The following is a 19426-nucleotide window of genomic DNA, read 5'->3' as shown; positions in this document are numbered from 1 at the left end:
AGGGCCCTTCCACACAGCCATATAACCAAGAATGTCAAGACAAAAAATCCCACAATATCTACTTTGAACTGGAATATATGGCAGTGTGACCTCAGATAACCCAGTTCAAAGCAGGTATTGTGAGATTTTCTGCCTTGACATTCTTGGTTATATGGCTGTGTGGAAGGGCCCTCAGTATAGTGAGAACTAGATGGAGCTCATGACACAGGAATAGGGACAGACTTAATGTAAAGCTTTAGAGGAAGAAAACTGGAAAGGAAAAGCTTCCTTCAGTATTAGTTTTCCTTATTCAATGCAAAATAAATAACACTTGATTAGTCAATGAAGGAGAGAATACTCTTTTCAAAAAGCCATAAAAATCCTGAAACATTACCCCAAATCACCAGGGTGCAGTGAATGGAACAACTGTGGCCCTGTTTTTCAGCACAGAGTATCACCTCGGAAGTAATTTTACATAACAGCGTCCCTAACACTGCTCTGAATGGCAAAGAGTGCATGAAGTTGTAATTTTTTCAAAGTAGCAAAAAAAATTGAATTGCATTAGTTTTCCCACTATAAGAAAGACAAAATACTTTTTCTTTCTAAAACATTGGTGGTAAGGTCATTTTGAAGGAACATTTGACTATTCTTCTGGTTTTTCTAGTATATTTGTTTAATGTGGAAAAATAACAGAAAGTAACAAATACATGATAAAAGCACTGGATATACAGTTGGCCCTCCACATTTGCGGGTTTGACATTTATGAATTTGATTATTTATGGATTTAATTTTAAAAGTTTTCTAGTGATCTTTAGATCCTCCAATGCAACTTGATGGTCAATGTCCACCAGAAGTTAATCTTAGAGAAAAGCATAACTACCTCTAGAGTAACCCTAGTTCCCCTGATGCAGGAGATCTTAAATATTTATAGACAGGTGTTCTCCCGGGTGTTTTTATTTGTGGTGTTTCAATTTTACAGAGGCTCTGTGCTCCTAAATATGGCATGACAAGCCATACTGGCAGCAGAAATGGCAAGAGGCTCCATTCCTTTCCTCTTTTGTAAACAAATGCAAAGGCAGCCTACTAAATGAGGTTCTATGTTGGTTCCAAAACTGCCCAAAAGAGGAGTATTTGAATTAGGGAATACTTGTCATTTATTTTTATGAGTCAAAAGAGATGCCTTATGACACCTATGCAAGACTGGGAAAATTAACCCACCTTCTGAAAATGATTGTGGCATTCCTTCCAAATGAAAAAATGGGGTGGTAAAATTCTCCTAAAACAGTATTGTCTGAAAGTAAGCCTGAAGGATACATGAACAAATCCCTTGAAAACATATTGTATCTGTGGGAAAATAGTCATCCTATGTATATTAACCTTGTTACAAATCCTTAACTTGTGTGATGTCCACCTATCCAAATCCAGAGCTATTACCACAAGCATGCAGAAAAGTTCAGTTTAATCATCTGATTAATATCCCAAGGAACCAATATGGATGAAGATCTAATAGCGTCTGGATGCTAGTTGGCAATAACCCCATCAAACATAGATTCAGATTTAGACCAATTAATGTAATAGCCAGAAAAGCTGTCAAAGCTATCAATTAATTTTATCAACTTGATGCATCTGTTAGCCTCAAATCACTAATATAAACAGCTTGGAAATCAAAGCTTTGATACCTCAAAGAAAAGGAGCAATGCTTAAGGACCATATTGCTGAAATTAAGTGATCATAAACTGAATTTCTGTCAAGATCTGGCTGCAATCTCCTGTTAATAAATCTGACAATTAGTGTTAACACGTAAAATGCAATAGATGTAACAAGAACAGAAGATTTTCCTGATAACTTGAATTATTATTGAGATGAAACAAAAAATGAAATGTGATGCCAATTTTCAATAATACTGCAAAAGATGGTATCAAGGCAGCTAGGGTTCTTGTGAGGACAAGGAGGTACGTCTTCATTCCACCCACTGAGCCATCTGCCACATACTGAAAAGCACACAAATTCAGGACTGCCAAGAACATGGATGTTAAACGATATAAAAATATGAAACTTCATTTTATATCCACAGCAATTCTTGCTATATATCCAAGAATAACTATGTATGGGAAGATGATGCAGCAGATATCTATATATATAAATGAGTAATGGTGTCCTCCCCTCCCACTAAACAATAAAAGTACAAGCCCCAGAACCTAGAAATTTGGCAGCACAATCCACCATCCTTGCCCCTAGGTTCCGACAACAAAAAGAAAAGAAAAATAAAGTCCTAATTAGAGGGAGAGGAATAATTGTTTTTAGCCAACTGCTGACAGTTAGAAGGCTAACCTCCGCCCACTTGGTCCAGAACATTGGTTAACTGAATATGTTGGATAATAAGAACGGATTCAGGAAAAGCCTATTAAACATCACATTCCCTCACGACCCTATCTCCTGCCAAACTGCCATCCATGTCTATGCCAGTCATCCTCAGAGATTATGAGATCTGTTTGAAAACAGACAAGTGGGATGTTTATTTCTATCTCAGCAATGATATCCAGGATGGCACAACTCTGATCTGTCTGAGGCGACTGTGAATGTTCCTCTTGGCCACCTTGATTGCCATTGAAAGCCCTTGCACCTTCAAGGCCTACCTACTTCCTGCTTCGGAGAGGAATCCTTTGTTGGTTGATGTTAGCTGGCCCTCAGTACATCATGTCTGGAATTCCCTGATTGCTCAGTGCTGTTCTTTACTTTACTGCCCTGATTTCACAGATTTTTTTTTAATACTGGGAGCCACATTTTGTTCATTCCAGGCAGGCAGGAACCATCCAGGCTTTGAAGCTACAAGGCTATTCAGTGCCAGTTCCAACATTCACACTTGCCTAAAGCAGACAACAGTTCTTTCTTCCACCCTGGTCATTCCACAGATATATAAACCCCACTTCCTTTCGTTACAACACATTTCACAACCTCTGAGGATGCCTGCCAAACACGCAGGCGAAACATCAGGAGAGAATACATCTGGAACATGACCAGACAGACCACAGAACTCAGAGCAACCCAATACAAAGAGAAACAAAAATAATAAAATAAATACAAAAAACAATAAAAAAACCAAAATAAAATAATACAATTAAAAACATAAATAAAAATAATATAATTAAATAATAAAATATAATATATACAAATAATAAAATAAAATAATAAAAACACAAATAATAATAAAAGAATAAAAAATAAAATAAATACAAATAATACAATAAAAAATAATAAAAAACACTAAAAATAATTAAAAACACTAAAAAAATTAATACAATAAAATACAATAACAGAAAATAACTAAAAATAATACAAGAAAATAATAAAACATAATAAATAAAAAAGATAAGTTACAATAAAATTAATTAAAAATACAAATAATATCAAATAAAAATTCCACAAAATTTTTTAACCAATACCACCACCACTTTGCCACAGCAATGCGTGGCCGGGCACAGCTAGTAAACTGTATAATTTTTTTTTTATCATGTCAAAAGCAACTTGAGAACATACTGTACGTCGCTTCTGGTGTGAGAGAATTGGTCGTCTACAGAGATGTTACCCAGGGGATGCCCGTATGTGTTATCATCCTTCTGGGAGGCTTCTCTCATGTCCCCACAAACTAGAGCTGACAGACAGGAGCTCACCCTGTCTCGCAGATTGGAACCTTCAGGTCAGCAACCCAACCTTAAGGTCAGCAGTCCAGCCAGCACAAGGGTTTAACCCACTGCACCACCACAGAATGTATAATAATGTATACATGGTAATAATAATAATAATAACCTTATTTATATACCGCCCTATCTCCTCAGGGGACACAGAGCTGTTTCCAGCATATCAGGAAACATACAGTCAGTTAAAACATACAGCAATTAAAACAATTGTAAACATAAACAGAGGTGCATAGAACAAATAATCATACAACACATAACCGAACATTTAAAAACCTAATAACAGGACTCAATAAATCCGCATACAGTGGGCAGGATTTAACGGAGTGGCTAACTATAAAGTGCTAAATGTGCCAAGTATTTCAATACCTAGTGGGCAAGGGTGGATAAGAGCTAAGCGAGGACATAACTGGAGGGTCTAAGGAGCTCTATTCAAACACACACATACACATACATACACACACATACACACACATATAGGAGCAACTTGAGAAACTGCAAATATAAAATATAATAATAATGTATTATAAGAAACAGCCCACACTTGCCTAAAATATAATGTAATGAGGCTTAGATGAGAGGGAAAAGCTCCAGCAGTGATTTAGATGTAGATCTCTTACTCCAAAGCTGTAAAAATTCATTATTAATGTCAAAGCCAGCCATAAAGCAAACGAGGTTTATTTTTAGCACCCACTGCTCTACAAACTTTCTGAACATTTTGTTATGTAAGTGGACCTCTTTACATCTGCATCATCCTCAACAATAGTATTGCATTTGTCTTTCACTATGGTTAGCCCCAGGACTGTTGGTGTTTCCATAGCTACCCCTGAAATGTTCCCTCCTCCACCCACTCCCACAACAACACTTGAACAAATAAACTGTCTTGGAGGAGGATGAGATAAAATGAAGTTTTATGAAGTATTTAACATGGATTTACCATGATAAATACTTCCATTTCAAAATGTATTTTGCAACAAGCCTCAATTGTGACCCAAAGAAACATGAATAGGTAGATGACATATTTCAAATGAGAGAATTAAGACCCGATTTACAGTTTATTACCTACGCCTGGGTAATTTTATGCAAAAAATTGAGTTTCAAAGTTTGATCTATAGCCTCAAATCCTATTTACTTCAATTTCACCTAAATCAGTACAGTGATCAAGGAATTAAAGCTGCTTCTCTGCTTCTCAAGCATGATCTTTCCACTAATCGAATCTTCCCAAGTAGCACATTCTTCAAAACTCTCGGAATTGAGAAAAGTACAACAGCAATGACCTAAATGCAAGTGTCATCTCCAGCTAGATTAGAACCACTGAATCATAAAAATATACAACTTCCATTAATTCATTAGCTGTATTCTGTTCAGTTGTAATGAACACTTTTAGGACAAAACATTTTTTCCAGGAGCAAAAATTGTACTTGTGCTAAAATGGCTAGGTTGAAAGACTTGATATTCCGCATATTATCAAAAGGAGTTTCATGCACATGAAAATTACTCCTGTCAGGAAAATGCAGATACACAAGGCCTTGATGCAATTGGAGCGATATGCATATGGGAATAGAGTATTTGCCATGATCATCAAGAAGAAATCTTTTGTTGGGGACAGGAAATAATAATAATAATATCTTTATTTTTGTATCCCGCCTCCATCTCCCCAAAGGGACTTGGGACACGCCCACATGGGGACAAGCCCACCAACACAAGTTAAAACACAGAACAATCAATTAAAAACATTATAACTACATAAATCTAGACAGCAAGGATTGAACTTTTTATGGATTTAATTTCCGACAATGTTGCTACTGTAAGTTCATTTTATGCAATTCTATCTTTATTTGTAGTCAATTTGTTAGTAGCCAAAGTTTTTGTAGTCAATGTTTTCTATGTATTGCGATGTTTTGGTGTTGAATTCATAAATACAGAAATTACGACATAATGTTACCATGTTTTGAACTGCTTTTTCTGTTGATTTGTTGTAAAACATTATGTTTTTGGTGCTTAATTTGTAAAATCATAACATAATTTGATGTTTAATAGGCTTTTCCTTAATCCCTCCTTATTATCCAACATCTTCGCTTATTCAACGTTCTGTCGACCTGTTTATGTTGGATAAGTGAGACTCTACTGTACCATAGAGGGTGAAGAACAGTGATAAAGTGCAATAACTGATAATGAGTTGTAAGCAGGTTGAGTATCTGGTGGGAAAATCTACCTCCTAAATTAGCTTAGACTGTCACGTACTACAGAGCTATGAAATGAGATGCAGCTCTAAGATAACCCTGTATTGTTATACTGCAAAGCACCTTAGCTGGTAAAGGTAAAGGTTTTCTCCTGACATTAAGTCTAGTCGCGTCCGACTCTGGGGGTTGGTGCTCATCTCCATTTCTAAGCTGAAGAGCCGGCGTTGTCCATAGACGCCTCCAAGGTCATGTGGCCGGCATGAATGCATGAAGCGCCGTTACCTTCCCACCAAAGTGGTACCTAGTGATCTATTCACATTTGCATGTTTTTGAACTACTAGGTTGGCAAAAGCTGGGACTAACAGCGGGAGCTCACGCTGTTCCCCGGATTCAAACCACCAACCTTTCGCTCAGCAAATTCAACAGCTCAGCACAGGGGGGTCTCACAAAGCACCTTGGACTCTGGGAACTGCTTGAACAAGTATTTATTTTATTTCTTTCATTTTTAGACAGCCCATTAACTACCTTGAATCGTTATCCATGCAAAACAGAAGGAAAAGAAATTCTGTATGCCTTTTCCAAGGTCGGGAAAGAAGCAGCTGTGTGTTTAGTAGCAAAATCCTTGGTGCTTTAAGCAGGTCATGTGGGGTGCATTAAGGAGCAAAGTGAAACAAAACTACTTAATCCTTTATCATGCTAAAGTACAGCAGAGCTGCTGTTCGATAAAAGGAAAAGCTGTCATCATGTGATGTCTCTTTAAGCATTTCTCAGTTGACTGTTTTCTCTGTAGCATGAAGTAATCCAACACATATAACCCCAGCGGAAAACCCAACCACATTTAATCTTCACCACAACATCTGTGTCAATGCTATAAGTGACCTTAGAAGTCCAAGGTTTAAATAACTGAGAGCAATGAATGTGAGCGATCAACCCAACAGTTAGAGTTTGCATTTCCATGCCAAAAATGAAGGCAAAAACAGAAAAAGAAAACAAGTCTATTTGTCTAAAAAGGAAAGACAGACTTAAGAACTGATTTTCACTTCATTCTCTTTTAAGGTTAAGAGGATTTAAAAGATTAGATCATGTTCACAGCTAGTTAAAACAGTATTAATGTTTCTCAGAGATTACATTTAAGATGTAAAAACAAGCCAATTTCATCACAGTAGTTCTTCTTGTTCATCACTGGAATGCAGATCGTTATCATGATATTTTTATCAAACTCTAGTCGTTTCTATTGGAAATTAAGCCAGCTCCAACTGAGCTCTAAGTGTGAAATCAATTTCTTTAAAAGCTGCTGAACCATAAAAAGTAACAATCCTCTCAGCCATAGGGATGATTCAGCATGAAGCTATGAGGATCCTCTATAGAAATCTTCATTGAAACTGCACATTAGGTTTCTGGTGGTTATCTAACAGGAATTGTATGTATAATTTTAAAACCTTAACAGATAGCTTATGTACTGATAGCATCTGTATATTATGTGATCTAAAAATCTCAAATTGTTTATGTTAAAATCCATCGTCCCACAATGCCCAACCAATTATGGCTGGAGATTCTGGGAATTGTAATGTAACTCTCCCTTAGTCTGCAGAATATTTGCTTTTCAAGTGAGTTGTAGGGCCAGTCTATACATTACAACCTGAACTTGTCCTGAGTTGAATCCTTCACAACTTTTCTCCACTTCCAGTGAGTATTTGAGGGTTCACCTGGGTTTGTCTGCTTCAGGGGGTGCTTTAAACTGTATACTGCAGCTTTGGGCAATGTGGGGAGTTGAACTGGGTTTGATTTAGACTGATCTGCTGCCATCATAACCCTTTTCTGTGCTCAGCAGCACAAGCAAAGAATAATGGGTCATGCCTGTGTCGCTGTTGTCACCACTCCCAGCTGGCTTCAAAACTCTGTATGAGCTGCTGGACATCATGGGAACTTTGTGACATCAGCAGAAATGACGGAGTTAGCAGGGAGAAAGAGGAGGGATCCTCCTGGTCATGGGGACACCTCTACTGATGTCAGCACAAGGTACCCATAATGGGCAGAATCTCTCATTGAGCTTTGTGACCAGTTGGGAGCAATGATTGTGATATGAAAGGTGAGGTGGGGTGACAGTCCAACAGGACATTTGTGCTATGAACTGACCCCAGACATTGTAGACACAGTCTTTGTTCTTTTATGGACTCTGCAAATGAAGGCCTAATATTTTCTCATATAAGTCAAAATGGGTACATCTGGTGGAAACATGGAAAAAGCCTTCTCAGTGGTTGCTCCTGAGCCCTGAACCTCACAGTCAATGGACCATCACTATAGGAAGCAACAAATTAATAAAACTCTCATTTGAATTCAGGTGAGTTTCTTGAGGATATGTTCAAACTTTTTTTGTTATGATTGAGCCTCATGGCTCTGTTACTGACAGACGTGGGCGTAAGACTTCTCGAGAGTCAGATACTCTCGAGGAGCGAGAAAGAAAAAGACTGCGAGACATTTTTGCAGCACCATCTGACGAAGAGTCTTTTGAGGGGTTTACGGAGAGAATGGAGGAGGGGCTGGTTAGCTCGGAGGAGGATGAGATGGATTGGACTCGGGTGAGGGAGGAATTGGGTGCCACTGGCCATGATGGGATAGAAGATGAATGGGGACCTTCAGGATTAGACCCATGGTTTAGCTGGAGGGATGGGACGGGATCCACAGCTGGAGATGCTGTGGGGCGTAGTCAGAGGTGTTCCAGCTCTGATGAGGAAAGTGATGAGGAAACGCCCGGGTTAAGGAGGACAGCTGACAGTGATGAGGATTTGTAACTGGCATAAAATGGGGCTTGGGAGCAATTGCAAATTGCGTTGGGCAAGGTAATCTGGACGAACGCTTGGGATCTGTGTGGGACGCTTTCCTGAAGACTGGTGTGTTTTCGTGTGCTGATACGTAAGTTGTTTTGGAATTCAGGGTCAGACGGCGGGAGGAATTGTGTGGGCATTTGTTTGTGCAAACCTGTGCTTACTCTTATTAGCTTGACCTTCCGTCGTCTTCTTGACGGACGCCATCTCCTGCTTTGAAAACTCGGACTGAACTGACCACGGCTTGTCTTCCCCCTTCTTGGACTTGGAAACTACAAACGTCTGCTTCTGGCTTTGATCTACGGAAAGGAACTGGGTCTACTCTACTGCTACAACCCTTGGCTGATCTGTTCGTGTTGGAAATCCTGTCTGCTGTGTGTGTGGGAGCGACGCAAGTTACTCTAAGCACAGTGTTGGCAGCAGAGAGGAATCTGCTGCCAATTAGTTGCATTCTTTTGTATCTTTTGTTCCTCGGCTTTTGTTTTGTTTATCCCCAGGCTGAAGCAAGCAGTTTGTTTTTACCCGGATTAAACTCCGGTTTAATCCGGTTTATCTTTTGAACGTTTTTCCTTGTCCCTTTTTGCTCCTAAAGGCTAATACTGCCTGGCCCTTGTATTTTACGGGCATTTTTGAGTTCTGTAATCCAATAAACTCTGTTATCTTGAACCTTGTGGCGTTCTGTCCTTGACATTTCTACTATCACTTAAAGATGATATCATCTAATGTAGAATATATTCATTTCTTTGTAATGTTTTCCTGCAGCAATAGACTATATATATAAGGATAAAAAAAATCGGCCTAGGACGAAACAACAAAACTACACATCCCAGAAACACTAAACTTGGCAACACAACCCCTCATCCATGCCTCTACGTTCATACAACAAAAAGAAAAGAAAAATAAAGTCCTAATTAGAGGGAGAGCAATAATTGGTTTTTATCCAATTGTTGCCAGAAGACTAAACTCTGCCCACTTCGTCTCCTAGCAATCTACTCAGCCCAGGGGACAGGCACAGTAAGGCCTCAGGCCTCTTCCACACTGCCTACACATTATACACATTATCTGATTTTAACTGGATTTTAAACTGGATTTTAACTGGATTAGATGGCCCTTCCACACAGCTATATAACCAATTTATAATCTTATATCATCTAGAGTCCACACTACCATATAATCCACTTCAGTGTGCATTTTATTCAGTTGTGTAAAAGGAGCCTCACGTAATCCAGTTCTAAGCAGATAATATAATATTATAAATATACAGTAGAGTCTCACTTATCCAACATAAACAGGCCGGCAGAACGTTAGATAAGTGAATATGTTGGATAATAAGAAGGGATTCAGAAAAAGCCGATTAAACATCAAATTAGGTAATGATTATACAAATTAAGCACCAAACATCATGTTATACAACAAATTTGACAGAAAAATAGTTCAATGCTCAGTAATGCTATGTCGTAATGACTGTATTTACAAATTTAGCACCAAAATATCACAATGAATTTAAAACATTGACTACAAAAACATTGACTACTAAAAGGCAGACTGCATTGGATAATCCAGAACACTGGATAAACGAATGTTGGATAAGTGAGATTCTACTGTAATATGAAATAATTACTGTGGTAATCCAGTCCAACCCAGTTCTGCCATGGAGGACACAATCCAAGCACGCCCAACAGATGGCCACCCAGCCTCTCAATAATAATAATAATAATAATAATAATAATAATAAGAAGAAGAAGAAGAAGAAGAAGAAGAATATCATACAATCATAAGGTTAGGAGACACCCCTAAGGATCATCCAGTTCAACTTCCTTCTACCATGCAGGACGACACAAACCAAGCACTCCTGACAGATGGCCATCCAAGATCTGCACAGTAATAATACAAATCGAATCATAGAATCGGACAGTTAGGAGAGACCCCTAAAGACCATCCAGTCCAACCCAACTCTGCCATTGGACGATACAATCCAAGCATTCCCAACAGATGGCCAGCTAGCCTCTCAATACTACTACTACTACTAATAATAATAATAATAACAACAACATCATCATACAATCCTAAGGTTTGGAGTGACCCCTAAGGATCATCCAGATCAACTTCCTTCTACCATGCAGGAGGACACAATCCAAGCACTTCTGACAGATGGCCATCCAGCCTCTACATGATGATGATGATGATGATGATGATGATGATGATAGAAGCATAGAATCCAAGAGTTTGGAGAGACCCCTATGGGCCATCCAGCCCAACCCATTCTACTATGCAGCAGGACACAATCCAAGCATTCACAACACATGGACAACGTATAAATACTATACAATACTACACAGGGACATAGACCCCCTCTACCCTCACCACTTTCACAGTACACAAACAACCAAATGCATACTAAACATAAAGACAACCATACAACAGACATTCAATACTACCACTACCTCAACAAGTTCTCACCAACACCACCAGACAACGCCACAGCAATGCGTGGCCAGGCACAGCTAGTATGCTTATAAGGTGTGAACCTGAGGTGGACTTCAAAGGTTATCTTACAATTGCTTCTTGGGGACTTCTAGCCAACTACAGCAGCTATTTCCAATCTGGAGACAAAGCATTCATATTTTTCACTCAACAGACATTTCATAACATAAAATCCGGCCTAGAATGCCACACTTTCTGAATATTAAGAAGTGGGAAATCAAGACTTCTTTACATTAATATATAGATCACTCCACCCATTTGTACATAGGCAGACCTAATACATGCCATGTTAAAAGCCTCTTAATAATGTAAAAGTTTTATTAAGCACTTCAAAGTACAAGGAGAAAGAAATGGATAGAGAATGGTTGTCTGAAACTTACTTGGTTTGGCATTGACAACAATATTCTCAGAGGAATGTTGTGAAGAAAATCTGCAGTTCTCATCTTGATTTTCACTGCTTCCATACTCTATAACATCTACATGCCCAAGGGGGACACTCCACTTTAGCAAGTACCTTTGGCCTGAGACAACACCGCTACTTTCATGTGAAGAACTGAAATAAAGACACAATGAAGTATTTAATTATATGGGAGCCATCTTATCAATAATTTAAATTCAGATAAATAATCTGAGGTTCATAGATGATTCCTTTGCTTACATTTCCTTAGACTGCAAATCTACATGGACCTAGTTAGTAGCGAGCCCCACTAAACATGCTGAGATTTAGTTCTCGGTAGATGTATGTGAAGAAGTGTATAATTATATTTTGTTTATAGATGATATGTGTATTTGATTTTGTGTAAACAGCCAGGTTTGGCTAAGTTAAAATGGTGAGTATTTAAATTGACTATATGTATGGGGGAAGGTAGCCATCTTAGAATGCTAGAGCAGTTTACCATAGCAACAGGGGCGGAGCCAACCGCCGCCTGGAAAGAAAAAGGGGGAATATTTTAAAACCCAGCAGTTGGTGATTCTCTAATCACAGGGAAGGATCTGATTCTTGTGTGGAGAATCAGGCTGACTTAAATAGAGAGATTTGAGTCAGATTTAGGATAGACCAGACTAGGCAAGTTAGGTGATTTGTCTAGGGTCAGTTGTAGAGTCTGTGGATTAGGGGACATTAATCCCAGGGGATCCAGTAGGATCAGGGTTTAGTGTAACTTAAAGAAAGAAGTATTTTGAAAGTTTAACCACCTCATAACCGTTTGTAACCATTAAGCGAAGTGCCTTTAATAAGTTATCTGAAACCATCAAGCTCTGTACCTGCAATAAACTTGTTTTGATTTTATTCAAATCAAGTCTCTGTCATACTCTCATATTAAGTTAAGTAACATCAACACCTGAAGTGGAACAAATAGAGAAAGCTTATAAGAACCAGTACCATCTGCCTGACGTCTCCATTGGTGGCAGCGAAGAAGAAGATAATCAAACAAATAATTAATTAACATCATCTCTCATAAAACATCTTTATTAAGTGGTGGTATCTGTGTGTGTGTGTGTGTGTGGGATCAAAAGGGTTCCATCTCTGACACACATTCCTGTCAGACGCCTCACCTCTGTACATATTGGTGGCAAGGCTGAGGGGATTCCAAAAGGGATTCCATTCCTCTGTCACCTCAGTCTCCACAATGTATAAACATATGTGATGTATAGATGACTCATTCTTAAAGTATCTTTTGCATACAGCTGTAAATCAAGATGTTATTCTCTTTTTAAAACCTTTCCGATGTTTCACAATTTAAGCTGTTTCTCTGATATCAAAACTTTCCAAAAATGTTTCCCCTCCTCTAGTTAAAGGACAACATGCTATCATTCAAAAGGAAAAATCAACTTTGCAGCTTCCTTTTCCCTCTCCCTTCTTGTCCCATAGGATGCAGCAATTTGAGGAAACACCTTGTGTAGCAATTCTGAGATCATGGTCAGATTGTCTTTGTTTTTATAGGCTTTTACATTATAACGTATGCATACAACGTATTTCCAGATTTAAAAAAATAACACGATGTAGAGAGAAGTGCCAATTGAAAGGGTAAAGCGTACAATTTGAGACTGATAAGAAAAATCTATAAAAGAGATAAAGGCGGAAAGCAGCAAATAAGACTAAAGTCACAAGAATCACCTGAATTACAGACATGTAATGGTTTTAATCTGGGGAAAAGGGGATGGAGAGTTAGGGAGATGTCTAGAGCAACAGTTCTCAGACTTTATTGTGAACCCACATTTTTCATTCTTTCATCTATTCCTACTCCCTGAGTATTTTGTATAATGTGGTAAGTTTGGAAATAAAGAAGGAATCTTTGACATATAACCACAAACCTTTATTTTGATACAAGAAAATATTGGATATAACCACGTATATTTATTTTTGTGAAGGAAAATATTGGATTCACACCTAAAGTGATGAATGAAATAATTTCATTTGTGTCCTTGGAATACTTTTGAATTTGTGCTTTATATCCAATAGCCAGGGCAGCATCCAATTCACGCCTAAATTTGTTTTTTGTGTAAGTACAAGTTAAAAAGCTTGATTCACACTGATAGGTGGACATGAAGGGGAGCGCTGCTCAGACAGCCTTTCCAACTATTGACAGTTATACATCTATCAGTCCTATTCAATAATCATTCAGTGGCACAGATTCAAATTTTGTTTTTAAAACAGAGATGCACTGAATGTTAATAAGATGTTCATATTCTGGCACAGACTTTTAATAAAGATGTTTTTAACAGAGCTTTCAGATTTTTCACAAAACCCTTACAATGCTGTTGTGGAACTCCAGGGATCAATGGAACATAGTGTGGGAATCTCTGGTCTAGAAAATGAAGATATCTGCTTAGAAGTTGCCATGGGTTACACAAGATTCTTATTAGCAACTGATTCCCAAAATAAAGCTGGGTAGACTCACTCCCACATAACTGCACACAAAGTACTACGTAGGAAGGTTCCACTGCAATATTGAGCTTTAAACCCACAGAATCCAGATACTGTGACATTTCTTATTTCTGCTCAAGTTCTCCAAATATTCTGGACCAACTTGCAGTTATCTCAGTGATGATTTGGGTTGAATTTAAGTACTGAGAGGGAAATGAGCTCATGTTTTCCCTCTTGCTTCCTTTCTTTTGTTTCCGTATATACAAGTACACATTGTCTGCTTCTATTCTGATTGCAGTGGAGGATGAAGATGAGTGTTTATCAGGAAAATAAGTCTCTAAAGTACATATTTTTAGCAGTGCTCTGAGAAAACTGGTATAGTTGTTAAGGAAAGACTTTGAGAGCGACATCCTAACCCTATAGCTGGAACAATACTGCACAAAATTCATCTCCTTTAATGCGACCTTAAAATGTACAACTGTGCATGCAGGTAGGACGAGTTTGACATTCAATGAAGGAGTCAAGCTAAGCAAATACGCTAAAACCCATTTGCCCACGGAAATCAAGTAGTAGTAGTATCTACATGTGAAATTAGATCTGTGTGTCTGTTTATGCCGTGCAGCTAAGTATTTACAATTTCTTACATATATAAATATGATATCTACGCAAGAGCTGCACTTCCAAGTTGCATTTCCCGGGTTCCTTGGGTCGCTACAATATTAATGGAAGTGAACAAAAGGTACAGTCTACTCCAGACATTTAAAAAAGAAATCAAAACAATCACAAAGAGAGAGGTCTAACTAGAAAGTTAAGATTTCCTGCTTCTGTCCCAATGGCAGCTGCTCTCCTGGAATTCAAGGGGAGGCCTCCATCAGTCCATAAAGGAGATATGTGTTATATCGGATGGTGAACAAGTGATTTTCTGAATAAAAAGCATTAAGTATTTATACTATGCCAGAGCCCTGTTCAATGTTCCAAGTTATCAGTAGAATAACTAATAAATATAAAGCTTTCCGCTGAGTACTGCCACTTTTTCTTTTTCTTATTTCATTTATAACTGGAAACTTACCGGATGTTCACAGTAGCACACATTAGGACATCATTTAACATAAACAGTCGTCGTTCTTTGGTTTTGACAATTTCTCCTTTGTCATTATAAACAGTTTCAAGCATGTCATCACTTCGTATGAGATGTCTGTTTCCACTGCTGAGTAGCTTTAAATGAATAAATACATAAATATTAGTTTATTCATTACATGCCTACACCTGCACTTTCATTGCTTTAAATACATGAATCAATATCATATGAATCATGCTTTGTCAATGTTTCCTGTTTGATGAGGATGTCGTATTTTTCCTATTAAAAGTCTCATGTTACTACAGTAGTCTCACTTATCCAACCTTTGCTTATCTAACATTCTGTATTATCCAACGCAGTTTGCCTTTTAGTAGTCAGTGTTTTTGTAGTCATTTTTTCAATACATTGTGAAATTTTCATGCTAAATTCATAAATACAGCAATTACTACATAATTTTACCATGTATTGAACTGCTTTTTCTGTTGATTTGTTGTAAAACATGTTTTGGTGCTTAATTTGTAAAATCATAATGTAATTTAATCTTCAATAGGGTTTTCCTTCATTCTTCCTTATTATCCAACATTTTTGCTTATCCAACGTTCTGCCAGCCTGTTTATGTTGGATAAGTGAGACTCTACTGTATTTTGAAATTGCAGTCAAACAGAAATGGCTGCCCCCATATGTTGTTATGATGCAAGTCATGGGTTATTCTGGCTAAGACTGATGGGAATTATAGTCTGACAACAGCTATAGGCCCATGGGATCCCTCTATGCTAAAAACATGAGCTATATTGAGGGTGGGCCCATTGATGTGAATGAGATTGTTAGTTACAGTTAATATAAATGCCATTAAGTTTAATTAGTTTATTCTAGGCAGAATTAATGTTGCATTTAGGCCTTTCCATCACCCAAGATTGTTTGTCCTAAACCTTCTCCATGATAAATTAGGGTCTTACTTTCTGCACGTTCTGCAACTTTACAACCATCCTATTTGAGATTTAATCCTTAAGCTCCATTCTTTCAAACAGAAAAATGTGATTTGAACCTTTCCCAATAGAGAAAGTATAACTTAAAAGTGCCATATTGCTAAAATCAAACTATGCTAGATACAAAGTACTGAGATATTTCTAAATTTTGAAATTTTGAGACAATAACTAAGAGTCGATATCCTTGTTGGGCATCTTTTCGTGTTGCACAAAGAATATGTGAGAGATAGTCAAGAGGCTAAATAGTATCATATTAAGCATTGCTGGGTACACAGATTTACTATCGCAGGCTTCAATATCTTTGGAAGATGACTTATCACCATTAACAAGCTCCTTTCTAGGAATGGGAACCAAGGTGTTCCTTTGGGGACCACAACTCTCAGATTACCACCATTTCCCCCGTGATTCCACCACAGTGTATTCTGTGAGTTGTAGTTGACGAAATTAACATTGCAAGTCTCTGCATGTTCCATTACAGTGGCAAGATATTGAAAAGCCCACATTCATTCTATAATAAGCCTCTACTTCACCTACAATCTATTTTCTCTACAAGAGAAGTCAGAAGGCTCAAATGATGCTGTTCCAACCTTGTTCAGATAACGCTCATTCATGGCTTTTGCTATTTGTTTTACTTCGCAACGCTGATCCGCATCTCTTTTCCTTTCATTTAATTTTTCTGCCAAGGTTTCAAGTTCCGTGAGAGCCATCTGCAAAGGCAGCCTGTCAGGGTGGCCTTTAGTAGTGTTCTTCAGCATATCCTAAAGAAACCCAAAATTGAGTGGGGAAGAGAGAGAAAGAGGGGGTTAAAAAGCAGAAGGGTCATAGTTTTAGAACAAGCTAATTCAAGATTGTTTTTCTTGACTGTGATATACATAGGAAATCAGCCTTGTACCATCACCATCATCACCATCATTATCTCCAAAAGCCACCTGTATCACACACTTAAAAATATGATAAGCATGTCAAGTAAAGACTGCAGGAAAGCAATTTCAACGCCTCATGTTTACAAAGCTCAATCCTGATATGATATGCCGACTCACAAAGACCAAGATGCATTCCTACAGCTATTTGACTGACTAACCTTGGAACAATGACTAAAACCAGGGCATTTCTAACACATTTCAACAAAGGAGCTCCTTTGTTCCTCACATACGCCTCATGAAATTGTGAACCACACATCAAAATAGTACTGTACATACAGAAGCCTAAATCCAGGTGTTCACCTCCTACTAGAAAAGGCCCATCAAGTCAGTGGAAACTCAACACTTATGCAAGTTCCTTCAATATAATGATTTGAAGCTAACAACTGGATCAATCCCTGAGTTTCACTGTGATATTCTGTTCCTTAGGTAAAGGTAAAGGTTTCCCCTGACGTTAAGTCCAGTCATGTCTGACTCTGGGGGTTGGTGCTCATCTCCATTTCTAAGCCGGGGCCAGCGTTGTCCGTAGACACCTCCAAGGTCATGTGGCCGGCATGACTGCATGGAGCGCTGTTACCTTCCCGCCAGAGCGGTACCTATTGATCTACTCACATTGGCATGCTTTCGAACTGCTAGGTTGGCAGAAGCTGGAACTAACAGCAGGCGCTCACTCCGCTCACGGGATTTGAACCTGGGACCTTTCGGTCTGCAAGTTTAGCAGCTCAGTGCTTTAACACACTTCGCCACCGGGGCTCCTTTTTCTGTTCCTTATAACCACAAATAAAACTGTCCCCTCCCCAAAAAGGGGGAGATTGGGGTTCTCAGATTTTCCCATTTGCCTAACCACATTGATCAAGTTGAATTAGATAAGACTGCTGTTCACCTGATGAGCTAAGCAAGCATTTTGCGACACTTTCTTAAGTAATCTGTTCCTATAATAAAGGTGATTAATGTTGCAATATTTTTGTGCAGTTGTGGAGTTCTTGTGTTCTGGAAAAAGAAGGTTATTAACAGGGTGCAAGGAGAGAGAAAAGAGAATCTGGAAAATAAAAGTATTTTCCAAAAGGTCGAGTCTGGTACATTCACGCATCCACATGAGACAGCAGTATATTATCATTCATACAAATATGTAGACAGTGTTTTTGCTCCTCAGTGATGGATTGAAAATAAATACCAATAAACGATAGAATATTTCTATATTTGCACATGCCATTTTTCATTTAACTGTAAGGTTAATAGACAAGATATGTACTTGCTTCAAGTTTGGCAGGAACACTAGCAAACAGATAACTATTTTCATGTAGAAATATAGTTTCCTAGTACATGCATTTTACATCTTACTGAGCTTCACCTGAAGGCAAATTATGTATTCAAATAAAATCAATCTATTTCCATTATAGCTACTGAAATCAAAGGAGGGGTCCAAGGATTTCTGAAAGAAAAAGAAGTACACAAAAAACAAACTTCAAAACAATATGTAATTCCCACAGTGATAAAACTATGACTTGCCTGTAACAGGAGGATGAATTGAGGAAAGCGTTGTATGGGTTTCATCATTAAGCCATAGAGTGTAATTCTGTCAGGGCTAGATTCCTGGCATTGCTGAAATAAGAAAACGCTTTATTAGGGTCCTCACTTTTTCTCATAACAGATATTAAGTTTTACTAACCTCCTGTCATATTGTTTTTTGGACTGTAAAGTTCTCATTTGGCTATTTTAGAGAATTATTATATTTGTTGTATACTTTACACACACACACAATATACATTTATTTTATATTAATATCCTAATTGTTTCTATTTGTCCCTTAGTCTTCCAGTAAGTTAGGTCTTCCCCTCCCCACATGTGTCCTGCCATATTAAAGTAAACCAATCATGCAGTTTGAACCCTGCTGAACAAACCCTGCATTTCTTTCTCTTTCTGCAATCCCATTAAATCAAATAGCAATACACTGATATTCAAATTCTACACAGAATTTGAACTTTGCTCAGTTAGAGGAGTCCCCTTTCCCACCACCTTAAAGAATTCGAAATCCAAATGCACTGACCTTTAAAAACTCAAGGAAGGCTGGCTTTGTAGCACATGATTTCTTGAGAATCCCCACAGCGGTGCTAAAATTGTTTACATACTCACTGTAAGCATCAAGCACCATAGATTTCGAAAACTGAAATATGGTAAAATACAATTAGAAGTTGTTCTAGATCCCATGCACTGTGGTGTTTAAGGTTAAGATCTTTATATGGATCTAAGGCAGTGGTTCTCAACCTGTTGGTCCCCAGATGTTTTGGCCTTCAAATCCCAGAAATCCTAACAGCTGGTAAACTGGCTGGGCTTTCTGGGAGTTGTAGGCCAAAACACTGGGGACCCACAGGTTGAGAATCACTGATCTAAGAAATCGGAAGAAAATTAT

At 38.1% G+C, this 19426-nt stretch overlaps 1 protein-coding gene across 4 annotated transcripts in view; it reads right to left on the bottom strand.

The window, feature by feature from the left end:
* arhgef10 (Rho guanine nucleotide exchange factor 10) overlaps positions 1 to 19426 on the bottom strand; it is a 161113-nt gene that overhangs the window by 54341 nt on the left and 87346 nt on the right. For all 4 annotated transcript variants that reach the window (XM_062982811.1, XM_062982826.1, XM_062982821.1 and 1 more), the window contains 5 exons: positions 19064 to 19180; positions 18526 to 18618; positions 16684 to 16854; positions 15102 to 15247; positions 11547 to 11719 (listed from right to left, as the gene is read on the bottom strand). In XM_062982811.1, coding sequence (XP_062838881.1) covers positions 11547 to 11719; positions 15102 to 15247; positions 16684 to 16854; positions 18526 to 18618; positions 19064 to 19180 — 700 coding nt within the window. The remainder of the gene's footprint in view (positions 1 to 11546; positions 11720 to 15101; positions 15248 to 16683; positions 16855 to 18525; positions 18619 to 19063; positions 19181 to 19426) is intronic.

The sequence above is a fragment of the Anolis carolinensis genome, chromosome 1 (assembly GCF_035594765.1).
Source record: "Anolis carolinensis isolate JA03-04 chromosome 1, rAnoCar3.1.pri, whole genome shotgun sequence".
In the NCBI taxonomy this organism is placed as follows: domain Eukaryota; kingdom Metazoa; phylum Chordata; class Lepidosauria; order Squamata; family Dactyloidae; genus Anolis; species Anolis carolinensis.
Note: the sequence above shows the minus strand (reverse complement) of the source record. Positions and strands in the feature narration are given on the sequence as shown.